Raw genomic sequence first — 13,749 nt, 5'->3', positions numbered from 1 at the left:
TAATGAGATTTAATGGCACACACACAACAAGAACAACAAAAAAAAATTGAATTATGAGAAGAACCCAATGGAAAGGTTCAAGATTTGAGTGAGGGATTAAGATGGATTTGGAATTTAGATCATTCAAAGTCCTAAAACATAGGAAGAAACATTAGAGAGAAGGAACGAGAAACAAACCAGAATAACTAAAATGGCTATGTATAACAAAGAGTAGTTATACAAAAACAGAAGTAAGAGATATAGAGAGAGGGAATGCATGAAATAAGATAATTTTATAATAGAAAGCTAAAAGAATATTATATATATATCATATAAGGATTCGATCTCAAAGGCTTTTATATAGGCCTGGTGAAGAGCACAAGCAAAGGAACCGGCCGCTTAGGGCATCCCAACTTTTACAAAAAAGTTTAGTTGTATATAAGACATTATAAAAAAAAATTATACGAAGAATGAGGGCATAAATTTGTATTTTTGAGTAGAGCATTACAAGTTTTTTCTATAAGTTAGACCGGTCTTTAATATCTTCTGAGTGGGATCACATGGGGGAGGGAGAGAGAGATCGAACAGCTGTTTTACAGCTGTTTGGGAAGAAAAAAGCTTAAGGAGAAAGGGGGAACCAGGCAACACGTGCTCTTAGTGAACCCCTCTCTGGTAATGTGTTTGTTTAGGGCATCTTTAACGATGGCACCAAATTTGGTATTGAAATTACACCAAATTTGGTATTTTGATGTCAAGTTATTTATGTTATTTCCAACCATGATACCAAATATTACACCAAAAATAAATTTATATATTATTTGATGTTTATAGTTTTAATAATTTTTATATTTTTATTATCTGAAATTGATAAATAATTTGTTTATCACCCTTATATATTATGTTTGTTAATTTTTTTTAATTATATATTTATCAAATTTATTTACATTTATATTTTTGGTTTAACAATATTATACATTTTATGTATTTATTTTATATATAATATTATATTAAAAATTACAAACTATTAATTATGAAAAAGACGTAACAAAATAATATATTTATTTTAATAAAATTTGTATTAGTTAGTAATACAAGTTTAACTATATTATAAAATAAAAAATAAGAATGTTATTTTATTGTTTGGTGAATTTAATAGTATTACATAAAGTTTTATTATTTACTATTAAATCTAACATTACAATAATGTAATATTATTAATTTTTCATTTCTGACCAAATATAACTTGAATAAAGATTATAATCGATATTTTAAAATAAAATACATTATAAGATAAAGTAAATGATAATAATCATTAAGTGATTTTTTATTTGAAAATAAAATAAAATATAAAAGTTCTATGATATATTATTTTTTACAATATAAAGAAAATGATAATAATCACTTTGTGATTTCTGATTTGAAATAAAATAAAAAATATTTTAATTATGTAAAAATAATTTAAAAATACAAATAATATATTTATGTTTGATTACAAATTTAAACTGATTAATAATAATAATTAAACTACATAAATAAATGAAACATAATAAAATATGTATATTTAATATTTAGTGTGACGAATAGTGTTACACCAAATTTGGTGTAATATTCACTTTACATCAAATTTGGTGGGATGGTGTCATTTATGGTGTTCCATTTGAGATTAAATCACACTAAATTTGGTGTTTTGGTGTCCCATTGGAATTGGCTTTAATTTTCTTCTATAAAAATGTTTAACATAGTTTGTTTATCCTTCGGAAACATTCTTATGTTCGTCTCTTCCATCCTGCCGTTTGATGCCTTGATTTCTTGCCGTCTGCGGAGTTGGCACTTGGACAAATGGTACCGAATGCTCGTGTTTACTCACTTTAATGAGTAATATAAATGTTATTTGTATACCACTAATCTATATATATAAAGAAGAGTTTTCTTCACTCCTAGGCCGCCCACATAGTATGCCACGTTAGAAAGTCGAAGGCTCTCGTCGCGCCACGTGTCTGTGCATTCAAAACACATCACTTTGTTAAATGAATATATCTCTCCGCATTTCCATACATACAAGTAGTATGTAACTGACACTTTAATGAACATCGATAAGCGCTTATATGGATATAGAGAGATCCATCACATCCACTACATATCCTCACAATACTCTAAGATCTTTTTAAAACGACTTTTAGTTATGGTCAAGACATAAAACAGAGGAAAGGCTGGAGTTGCAAGCACATAGTGGAGTAACATAAGACGTTGTCATCCTTGCTCAGTCACGAGCGCATTTAACATTACCGACGCTGCCTGACATCGGGTTCGTGCTGCTTATGTATCTTTAAAACATCCAAAAGTTGTTTTTTTTTGGATCATTGAAAAATATTCTTATTCAGAGATTATATGTTTGTTAGTATTGATTGTATAGGATGTTTAGGCATATATATTAAACATGTATGTTTACATATACAAATAGTACTTGATTTATGTTACATATTGTAATAGTGGATTAGACTAAAAAGGAAAAGTTTGTTTTATTTTTCTTTCTCATATACACAAAAGATAATAAGCTACAAGGTCCGAGTCCCGATGTACGCCGCTTGGATGGATCTCTTCTGCTCCTCCACCTAGCTCTCTACCACGTGAAGCAGCTCCCCCCCTTTCCTCGTGATGATGATGGTGACTGCTCCTCACTGTCCGCTGTTCAGGTCTCCTCCTGACCCACCACCGTGCAAGTTCCTCCCGTTGGCTTCCCTTTCTCTCGTCACTCCGCCGGAACCACCAGATCCTCCAGATGTATTCGCCGTCGTTGCTCTTCTTCGCTGCCTCAACACCTCTTCCAGTCTCTTTCCTCTGGCGATGACTCAAAACCTAGATCTGGATTTCCCAAGTTTGACGCATGGGGTTTCATCAGCCGTATGTGGCTGTCTCTTCTCCATACCATCTACTCAAGCTTTTACCCAGATCTCAACTCTAAAGCCTCCATCTAGGATGGCGACAAAGAATGGTGGTGGTGGTGGTTCCCTTGTGTCCGCTAGTGACACTTCATTAACCTACGGGTTTCTTTCTCCTGTGATATACAGGTTTGTGTTTGGGTGTGTCGAGTGGCCTTTAATCAGTTCTTGTTTCGACCTCCCTAGGGTTACACTAGATGCGATCTTTGAAGAAGCTTATGACATTTTTGTGATACGATTTCATATGATTCTTTTTTATGATTTGTATCGCCATTTTATCCCTTATGTTATCGTTGTTGTTTGCTTGGCTGTTAATAGCCCCTTTGTATCCTCCTCCTCTATTGGAGCTTAAACATATTTAAGATTAATGCAAATATGGTTTGATCAAAAAAAAAAAAAGACTAAAAAGGAAAAAATTGTGCTTATAACATGTTTTAGTTTTTAGTTTGAGGGAAAGAAAAATAATAATAATAAATAGATGTAGTGTATTATACGGGGATTATTATGATTTTAAAACAAAAACAAATATATAGGAAAATTGCACATTTTGGATGCGAGTGCAATTCATATTAACCGGGTTTAGTTTAGAGTGCAATATTATCCTCAAAAAAATATTTAGATAGAAATTATATTTATATCCACAAACCAGATAATTTTTGTTTTATAAAAAAAACTAAATTTTTGTACATTAATTATTTTACTTAATTTTTTAAAAGTTATGTTTTGAACTTCATAAATATTATTATCACTATTTTATAAATATATTCTTAATTTTAATATTTAAAGATTAGATGAAATAGTTTATAAGAAATGTCTTCTTTTACAATCAATTTGAGATGTTAATATATGCATATTTTAGATTTACAAAGAATTTTAATACAAATATCGAAAAGTATATATAGTTATTCTATTAACTAACATGTACTATAGCGTAATAAAATAATTTTAAAATAATAGTTAGTTTAATATGTATTTTGCTCATTTATAATATTTTTGTACGGAATAATATATGGTCGTATAAGTTCTGTTTGTGCATAATATTCTATAGCCAGTTTAAAATTTTATGTAATTATAAATATATAATCATCAAAGCATACTATTCCTCTGTTTGTTTGGTGTGTTTTACATTTGCTTTAGTTTATCTCTAGCAAATTACTACCATAATATAAAGCAAAAATAAATCCTCAAATATAACATAAATATAAAAAAAACAACAACAAGTACTAATAGTAGCAATGACATTGTCCTAAACAACTACAAATATATTTTTAGTGACTAAGATTACTTCAAAGTTAAAACTTTATTTTCTACAGTATTAGATACTCTGACATACAAAAAGAATTACGGTAATTGAAAACTCAATCTCATTCTATTAACATAATCACACTTACAACCAACTGAACATAGAATAAATTTTACACAAAATTATATATATCATAAAACCGATATATTGAATTCTGCGCGTAGCACGAGCCTGCCCTAGTCTTATTATATAAAGCTTAGTTTTTCAAAGTTGTTAATTAACATGATCACGACACATGTCAATAATATATTTTAAGATTGTGATATGTGTCAATCTATCTCATAATTAAAAATATACATACTAAGATATTAACAAAAATAAATTTTATTAAAAAGTAATTATAAATACTATTTAATAGTAATTTTAATTTTTTAAAATCCTAATCAAAAGACAATTACAAAAGATTATTTGATAATAATTTTCCTTTTAATATAGTGACATGTGTTTAAATATATAATGATTAAAATATATATAATAAGATAATAAAAACGAATTTTGAAAAAAACCTACTTTTAAAAATCATTTAATAGTAAAAAAAAATTAATTTTTTTTTCTAATTAACATGATTGTGACACATGTCAGTTATATATTTAAAAATGTGATGTGTTAAACTATCTCCTAATCAAAAATGTATATACTAAAATAATAAAAACAAATTTTATTAAAAATTAATTAAAAATATTATTTAATAGTCTTATTATTGTTATTATTTATATTATAATGTTTGTTTAAGAAGATAATAAAGATAGATAATTATAAAAGATAAATTTAATTTTTAAGAAAAAAATGTTAAACAAAAACGAATTGTAAAATCCTACAAGTACAATAAATTATTTAATAAAAAACATGAAGAAAAACTAACTTTAAAATAAATAATATTACTTTTTGAAAAGCCTAATTAAAAGAAAATTGTAAAAGTACTCTTATTATTTTCTTATAAGTAACTAACTTTCCCTTTTTAATATATAATTGTATGTTAAACATTTATGACCAAAAAAGTAGCTACAACTATTTCACATCTATATTTAAGTTTAAGCTTCTACATATTATTTTTAGAAAACACAATAGTATTTACATGGATTGTATTACCTCAGTATTTTCTTTTAATTTCTTGATACAACTCAATTTTTTATTATCCTTATTACATCTTATGATGCTAACATAACTTTTAATTTTGATGTTGTTGTCGTACATGAGTATGTGTGAATATGATGAATATGTGTTTGTATGTATAAGACAAAATATATAAATAATTAAACATAATTTTTTTCTAATCTTAACCAATTAAGATTATAATAAAATGATTTATTATTTTATGGTTTTTATTAAATTAAAACATCAAACAAAACTCATTGCAACGCAACATGCTCATATCTTGTCTATTATAAAGAAGCAGTTGTAACTTAGTGATACACTAAATATGAACATTTCCTACTGTCAAGTTAACAGTGGTAATTGTAGTATTTAAGATTCAATCCAGAGGACCAGTCTACACTTTATTCTTATAAGTTTTCAACTTAGCTAAAACTAAAAGTGGGGTTTGAATTAAGTGGTGACTTGCAAGTAAAGTAAATGATTTCGAAGAGTAAAATTCAATATTAAGGATAAGCCGATCTAGGGTTTCTCATCGGGTGTTAATGCTAAACCAAACATTTATTCAAGCACTTTGAAACACAATCTAGAACACGGATCACTCAAGTAGAACAGCCCACTGTCGTGGTGATGCTCCCTTTGCTGTTCGACCTTGATGCCTAAACTCTTGTTTGGATCAAGGATCGACTGCAAGCAATAGAGATCAAGTCCGATAGGTTCACCGAGCACCCTAGTATCTACTTTCGCTGACTAGGGGTACGCGGCTCATTCATTCAATATCAAGTAATCTACTACACGGTTAATGGGCAGATTCAACCTAAGATCTAGCAGTAAGTGATCAGGTTATAGCTATCGTTAAGAACAGAGATGAACAAAGACACAAAATGGTCACTTATTTATGTTTAGCTTTTGCGATCAACACCCTAGAACCCTAGACAAGCTAGCCGACTACTCAACCATTAAACAAGATGAACCAGACATGATAACCGAATAATACTGCATATAAATCCAAAGAGAAATCAATAGGGTTCAGGATGATCTTCTCGGTCAAGAAGAGGAGCCGTCTCCCTTACAATAGCAAATATCCAATAATAGGTCTAGGTCTCTTGCAAAAACTAGCGTAAAAAGAAAATAAAGATATGAATGGCTTTTTATATGGAGGCGTCATCGACTTCAGAGGAGAGAATAAGTGATTAGGGCAAATCTTTGAAAGATATGAAAACTTCCATAAATGACGGGAACAGTCTCTTGGCTGATCCTATTGGGATCAATCGTCAGACTGCTCCGCATGATTGTTATGCGGGGAAAGACTCCAATTCTTGCTCCTTTCTTCATGCTTCTTCCTTCAGCTCTTCAGTCTACTCCAGACCTGAAATGACTCTAAAAGGACTGGACTAACTCGATAAAACATTGAAAACAAGTTAGAAAGCGTATGCACAATGGTGCCAAAAACACCATATATCAATTCCCCTAGACTTAGATCCTTGTTTGTCCTCGAACAAAGGCAAGTATCAAGAGCAGGGAAAAAAGTTTGAAAGTGTGGGAACTCTCCTATTTTCAACAACCATACTTTAACCACGAATCTCTGAACTATATAAGCAGTAAACTAGGACCACACACTCTTACCGGAACCTTCACTGATCGCTGTTAAAAGATCGGCTCCATACTCTACATCTCAAACCTGAAAAAGCACACTATCGAGACAGAACTCCCTAATTTCATTTAAGAGTGGCGTGATCCTCTCATCACAGGCATCATTCAGGGTAGACGGGTTAGGTGTGGAACAAGCTAAATTTATGGTGGAGTTAGACAGTGTTTAGGGGCTACCGAATTTTTGTAGTGGATGTAGGATATCGCGAAAAATAGCAAGAGAGGACGGATCCATTAATGTCCACAACCCCTTACTCATTTTGCTGATTGTGAAGTGATCGCTTTGGTTGTTCGCCTGCTCCCTATTGTCGGTACCAACTCTCTCTGTTCTACACTTCAGTGGTTCTCTTTTCCTTGGCTCCTCCCTCATAACTCTCATAGTATTTCAAAGAGAGCTCATACTCAAGATTTCGGTACGAGGAAAGACGGCATGTCAAACAAGTAGAAGTAGTTGCGATTGTCCTCATAAGGGAGCAACTAGCCAGTGTAGCAGAAACTTCTTCTTCGTTTAGCTCCAACCGAATAGGCTCAAGAGGATCTACGTCTGCTCGGTATAATCCCCCTTCTCCATCGATGATCTCATATAAAAGAAAGAAATACATAAAAAAACTTTTTTTTTCTTTTACAAACGATGAGATCAAGGATGATGGTGTGTCGGAGAAGGAGGTAATGCATGGAATGATTGGTGCCACTGGCGGTTCTACTTGTTCTTCCATGTTCCCTACTGCCTGTTCAGGAGCAGCTGCTCCACCTTCTAAACTGACTGTTCTCCTTGTTCTTGTTGAAACTTTGCCTCAGTAACGAGTAAGAGGTTGTGTCGATCCTTTCCTCTCCAACCTTTTTGCACATATCTGCACATATGAAACTGAAAAACAGAATGCATGAAGGTGGAATAAAGGCTTAGGTACAAGGTAGGTACAAGCTAAAAATGAGCTAGCCACTCAGGAACAACAAGATAGGTAAAAAGGATAAGAAGTCCTGAGTGTGAGTCTCGTTTCCCTGATCTAATGCCCATAACAAGAGGAATTTGCAGTCAATATTAGGTTCAAGTTAGGTGGAGTTAAGTCTACCCAGTGTAACCTGATCGGCTGAAAACTTCTGGAGAGTCAAGAGAGATAAGTCAGGATTGTTCCAGGTCCAAGTGTGGGTCTTTCGTCACTGCTAAGGTCACTGAATAAGAAGGTGAAAGCAAAAGGTGGTTAAAAGATCATCACAAAATGAAGTCCTAATTCCCACAAGAATTTGGACTGACTCGATAAAACACAAGGATTGACTCAAACATAAAAGCCAAAAGAAACAAGAGAGAGATTAGTTTCACACAATCGCCTCCCCCAAACTTACTTCACACCATCCCTGGTTGTGAGAATAAATCGAGGAAGGCTCAGACAAACCAAATAAAAACAAAATAAGAAGCATAAAAATAAATTGTTCAGATGGATAACACAATGAAATAAGATGGTGGGGCGAGATCAGTCTGACTCCCCGCTCTCGGAGCGGCCAGCTGCCCTCCTGCTGCTGAAGACCCAACCGGTTCCTTTCCTGGACGATGTGATTGTTGTGCCGTCTTCTCCTGCTCGGATGTTCTGCCCTCTTGGCCGCCGAAACAGCCACCAGTGATCGCCTGGAGGATCCTCTTCATGAGGCTGTTGTTCTTCCGCTGGGAGTCAACCATCCAGCGGCGGTATGTCGCATCGTCTGCGTCGTCCTCAAGTGGGCCTAAGTCGTAAGGCACATGGTCATCCGGTGTGATGTCTTCCACGTCATCCATGTCAGCATCCGTAGTCGGTGCTCGTGGATCAGCGCAGAGGAACTCTGGATCAGGCAGGAGGCGGATGTTGTCGATTGAGCTGAAGTTCGTGAGGTGAGGCTGTGGAAGTTTGCAGTGCAGCATGTTCCCCTCCTTGTCCGCGAACTTGTAAGTGGTCTCGTCGCGAAGGATGTGGCACGCGATCAGATTGGGAGTATCGACATACTCAATGTTGTAGTTAACCGCATAAGCGCGGAGGTTGATCCCGAAGTGCTTAAACAAAGGAGTGAGCAGGCTACCGCAACGACCCTTCTTGTTCTCAGTCCTTAGCAGGCAGTCTCTGCGCGTATAGAACATCCAGATGAGATGATACCCAGGGTTAGTTTGCACCAGCTGAAATGGAATTCCAGCCCAAGATCTGCGAATCTCGTCCTTAAGGCCCGAGTACAGCATCTGCAGTTCTCCTTTGCTGACCTTGGAGGTCTGATCCTTAGCGAAAAGGAGGTTGGAGAATATCTTCTCAATTACCCTTACAGTAGGGTTTCTGATCTGGGACTGGTATGCTTTGCAAAATGTGAGTGATCTGGTACCGGTTGCAATGAGGTCCCAAAATTTCTCTATTGGCGTGAACTTGTTCTCCACTGCTACCTCCTTTCACTCATCCGAGATCTCATATATTTCGTTGAGCTGGTCAAACGAGAGTGAGCAGAACTTGCCGTCGGCCATGAATGAGAAAGAACAGTTCTCATATGTTGGTGCTGAAGGGTTATCGTAGCCGATCTGGGCTGTGGCGAGCGCTTGTCGGACGAGGTCTGGGCAGAGCTTGTGCGTTTGGTAGCAGAGGGGAGCAATCCCCATGGCATTGAGCGTCTTGAACACGTCGGTATCGAGCCCAAGAGCAGCAAGGGTCTTCGTATGACCGAATCGAGTAGGAAAGATCTCAGTGTTGAGGAGCGTGTTGTATCGTTGCGCGGACTCCTTGTCCCATCCTTAACAGTTTAAGTCGAGGAGCATTGGGTCGTCGAGATTGATTGGCTGGAGCATTGTGGTCTGGAGGAGGCATGTAGTTCTCGCGGGTGATCTTCGGGGTTTTCACCATCTTTTGCATGGTCTGTGGAGGCATCTGCAAAACAGAACAAGCAGTTATGGATTAGTACTGTTCGCGGGTTGTTTAGAAAGGGATGAAACTTTACCCATTCTCAATTAAACTCAAGTCCATTCAATTTCCAAACAACCCAACTATAACATGAAGAACAACGACCCGCGATTCACAATAAACTTAAACCAATCAGCAAATCAATCAACAATCTCAAACGAAACCGCATCATCTAGGTTCGCGAACAGTCGGATTCTATTGTCAATTCACAGTCAAAACTCAAAACAAGGTGGTTCATATTCTTTCTCATTTTCGATTCTTCTATCCATCAAGCAACCTAGGATGTGTTCATACAAAGATGTTGCGAACAAGTATTGATTTTAGGAGCTAGAAGAAGAAAAAGGAAAGAACCACAAATCGTGATTTGCATGCGCGATTGTGGGTACCTTGATCGGTTGAGAGAGATGACTGCAAAAACAGATTGCACTCGAAATTCCAAGGAGTTAGAACCAAACAAAATCGTGAGAATCGATTGAGAGGTTAAGGATTTTGGCCTAGGGTTCTATCCTTAAGGGAGAGGAGTTTGCGGTGACTTTGGGTTATGTGGGGGAGTGGGATGGGTTGGCCTTAAATAGACAAACCCTAACCGCTTCCCCTTTTCTTTTTTTTTTCTTTTTTTTATTTTTTTTATTTTTTTTGGTCCGAAAACTTACCTGAGGGAGCAGCTGTTCTCCAGAGACAACAGTCTACGGATTGTTCCTCCGGGAAACTTCGGTTTTCTTTTTCCTAGAACAAAATTTCAAAAGAAAGTAATCACTCTCCCCCAACTCCCAACATTAGCAACATTGAGATTGTTAACATGGGAATACAAACTACAGAAAAAATCAAAAGGAAAAACATATTTACACTCACCAGTGGGTTGCCTCCCACCAAACGCTCAATTTAAGTCACTAGTTTGACTTTGGTTAGCCTATTGGACTGTGGAGGGATCTCCTAAGGGAATTTATTCACCTTCTGCGATTGTTGTTCAGCAAGGTATGGCTTCAGACGATGACCATTAACAACGAACTCTCCTCCATTCGGGTCCAGCAACACAATTGCTCCATCTGGTTGGACCTCCTTGATAGTAAACGGTCCGGACCATCTGGACTTCAGCTTCCCAGGGAACAGCTTCAGCCTGGAGTTGAAGAGCAAGACTCGATCATTCGGTTCAAAGCTTCTGCTGATGATCCGTTTGTCATGATATGCGTTGGTCTTTTCCTTGTAGATTTTTGTGCTCTCATAAGCCAGGTGCCTGATCTCTTCGAGCTCGTGAATCTTGATGGAACGCCTCTCCTTGGCTGATTTGATATCGAAGTAGAGCAGTTTGACAGCCCATGCCGCCTTGTACTCTAGTTCCACAGGGAGATGGCATGCCTTGCCATAGACCAGATGATATGGAGTGGTCCCTAGTGGCGTCTTGTAGGCTGTTCTGTAGACTCATAGTGCATCATCTAATTTGAGAGATAAATCCTTGCGCGAGTGCCGACTGTTTTCTGCAGATAGCTCTTGATCTGTCTATTAGACACTTCCACTTGGCCACTTGTTTGAGGGTGATATGCGGTTGCGACTTTATGCTTGACACCATTATTTTTCAAGAGGTCTTGGAAGACCTTGTTGATGAAGTGGGTGCCTCCATCGCTTATGACCACCCTAGGTACTCCAAACCTTGGAAAGATGATAGATTTGAACATCTTGGTCACATCACGCGCATCATTAGTGTAGCTAGCGATTGCTTCCACCCAATTTGAGACATAATCCACTGCGACTAGAATGTACTCGTTTTTGTACAAAGGTGGGAATGGTCCCATGAAGTCTATCCCCCAACAGTCGAACACCTCAATCTCGAGTATGAAATTCTGAGGCATCTCATTCCTCTTGCTGATGTTCCCTTGTCGTTGGCATGAATTGCACTTGGAGATGAAGGCTTGAGCATCGCGGAACATTGTGGGCCACCAGAAACCGGCTTGCAAAACTTTTGAAACGGTCTTAAAGGCTGCAAAATGTCCGGCATAAGAGGAACCATGGCAGTGATGTAGGATCCCTGGAATCTCTTTTTCTGGAACACATCGTCGGAACATTCCGTCCTTGCAGTGTCGATACATGAGCGGTTCATCCCAGAAGTAGAGTTTTGCATCCCTCAGAAACTTCATCTTCTCATTACCAGTAAACTCAACTGGTTCCTTTTCCGCAGCTAAAAAAATAGCTATCTCAGCAAACCAAGGTAAGTGGGAATATCTCTTCTTGATCGCAGAAACGAAGTGTTCCTGGCCTGCGGAACAATCTGCGGAACAATCTGCAGAACAGTCTGCGGAAATTGTATTTTGACTGTTCTCGACATACATACCAATCGCATAACCTTATTTTTCAGGGAGACTGTCGTCGAGAACAGTCTCTTCGTCGATCTTCATTCTTGACAGATGATTCGCGACTCCATTCTCAATTCCCTTGTTATCCTTGATTTCAAGATCGAATTCATGGAGTAGAAGGATCCATCGAAGTAGATGTGGTTTGGCGTCTTTCTTAGTCAGCAGGTACCTCAGAGCCGTGTGATCTGTGTGCACTATCACTTTAGAACCTACTAGGTAGGACCTAAAATTCTCGAAAGCATAGACAATGGCTAAAAGTTCCTTCTCGGTCGTGGCATATCGGCATTGAGCTTCATCCATTGTCCTGCTCGCGTAGTAGATCACATGCCGTTTTTTATCTTTCTGCTGTCCCAACACTGCTCCCACTGCGAAATCACTTGCATCAGTCATGATTTCGAAAGGTAAGTACTAGTCTGGAGGCTGAACGACTGGTGCACTGATCAAGGCTCCTTTTATCGTGTGGAAAGCAGCCAAACAATCACCATCGAACTTGAACTTGGTGTCCTTGCAGAGCAACCTAGTGAGTGGTCTTGCGATCATCGAGAAGTCCTTGATGAATCTCATGTAGAAATCGGCGTGTCCCAAAAAAACTTCTGATTCCCTTGACTGATGTTGGTGGTTGCAGGCTCATCATCACCTCAATCTTTGCCTTGTCAACCTCGATCCCCTTCTCAGAGATCTTGTGCCCGAAAACAATCCCATCCTTAACCATGAAGTGGCACTTCTCCCAATTGAGCACCAGATCTTTCTCCTCGCATCGCTGCAACACCCTGCCAAATTTTCCAAACAAGCAGAAAAGGAACTTCCATAGACACTAAAGTCAGCCATGAAAACCTCCATTATGTCCTCAATCAGATCAGTAAAAATGGACATCATGCAACGTTGAAAGGTCGCATGAGCATTGCACAAGCCGAATGACATTCTCCTGTAGGCAAACGTGTCGTATGGGCATGTGAACATTGTCTTCTCCTGATCATCTGGGTGGATTGGGATCTGAAAGAAACATGAATAACCATCTAAAAAGCAATAGTATGGGTGGTTAGCCAATCTTTCAAGCATTTGATCAATGAAAGGGAGTGGAAAGTGATCCTTGCGAGTCGCATCATTCAATTTGCGAAAATCAATGCGCACGCGATGTCCAGTTACAGTTCGAGTAGGGATCAATTCATTCTTTTCATTTGTTATGACAGTTATTCCACATTTCTTAGGAACTACATGAACAGAGCTAACCCAGTTGCTATCAGAGATGACATAGATCACACCAGCCTCTAGAAGTTTCATTATCTCTTTCTTTACAACATCTTTTATATTTGGATTTAACCTACTCTGATGTTCTATAGAAGATATTGATTCATCTTCTAGATGTATTCTATGCATGCATAAATCAGGTGAGATACCATGAATATCAGCTAGAGAATACCCTAATGCTTTACGATATTTTCTTAACTCACACAAAAGTTTAGCAGTTTTCCTCATTATTCAACTCAGAGTTCACAATAACATGATAAGTGGAATTTGGTCCAAAGAAGGCGTAC

At 37.0% G+C, this 13,749-nt stretch overlaps 1 protein-coding gene and 1 pseudogene across 1 annotated transcript; both read right to left on the bottom strand.

The window, feature by feature from the left end:
* Positions 1-9,364: 9,364 nt before the first annotated feature.
* On the bottom strand, positions 9,365-11,791 carry LOC106338554 (annotated as a pseudogene).
* An 831-nt stretch (positions 11,792-12,622) lies between these two features.
* On the bottom strand, positions 12,623-13,495 carry LOC106338553. The gene is made up of 4 exons (XM_013777507.1): positions 13,361-13,495; positions 13,086-13,207; positions 12,852-12,984; positions 12,623-12,763 (listed from the first exon to the last, which is right to left on the bottom strand). The coding sequence occupies exons 1-4, from the start codon at positions 13,493-13,495 to the stop codon at positions 12,623-12,625; spliced, it is 531 nt and encodes a 176-aa protein (XP_013632961.1).
* Between the last annotated feature and the right edge of the window lie 254 nt (positions 13,496-13,749).

Source organism: Brassica oleracea, chromosome C4 (assembly GCF_000695525.1).
Source record: "Brassica oleracea var. oleracea cultivar TO1000 chromosome C4, BOL, whole genome shotgun sequence".
NCBI lineage: Eukaryota > Viridiplantae > Streptophyta > Magnoliopsida > Brassicales > Brassicaceae > Brassica > Brassica oleracea.
This window is presented reverse-complemented; position numbering and strand designations above follow the sequence as displayed.

Coding starts and splice junctions, on each gene's coding strand:
- LOC106338553 (XM_013777507.1), bottom strand. CDS start 13,495: ATGAAACTTCTAGAGGCTGGTGTGATCTATGTCATCTCTGATAGCAAC. Junction 13,208..13,360: donor AATTGATCCCTACTCGAACT/GTAACTGGACAT, acceptor TGTTTCTTTCAG/ATCCCAATCCACCCAGATGA. Junction 12,985..13,085: donor ACCTTTCAACGTTGCATGAT/GTCCATTTTTAC, acceptor AAAATTTGGCAG/GGTGTTGCAGCGATGCGAGG.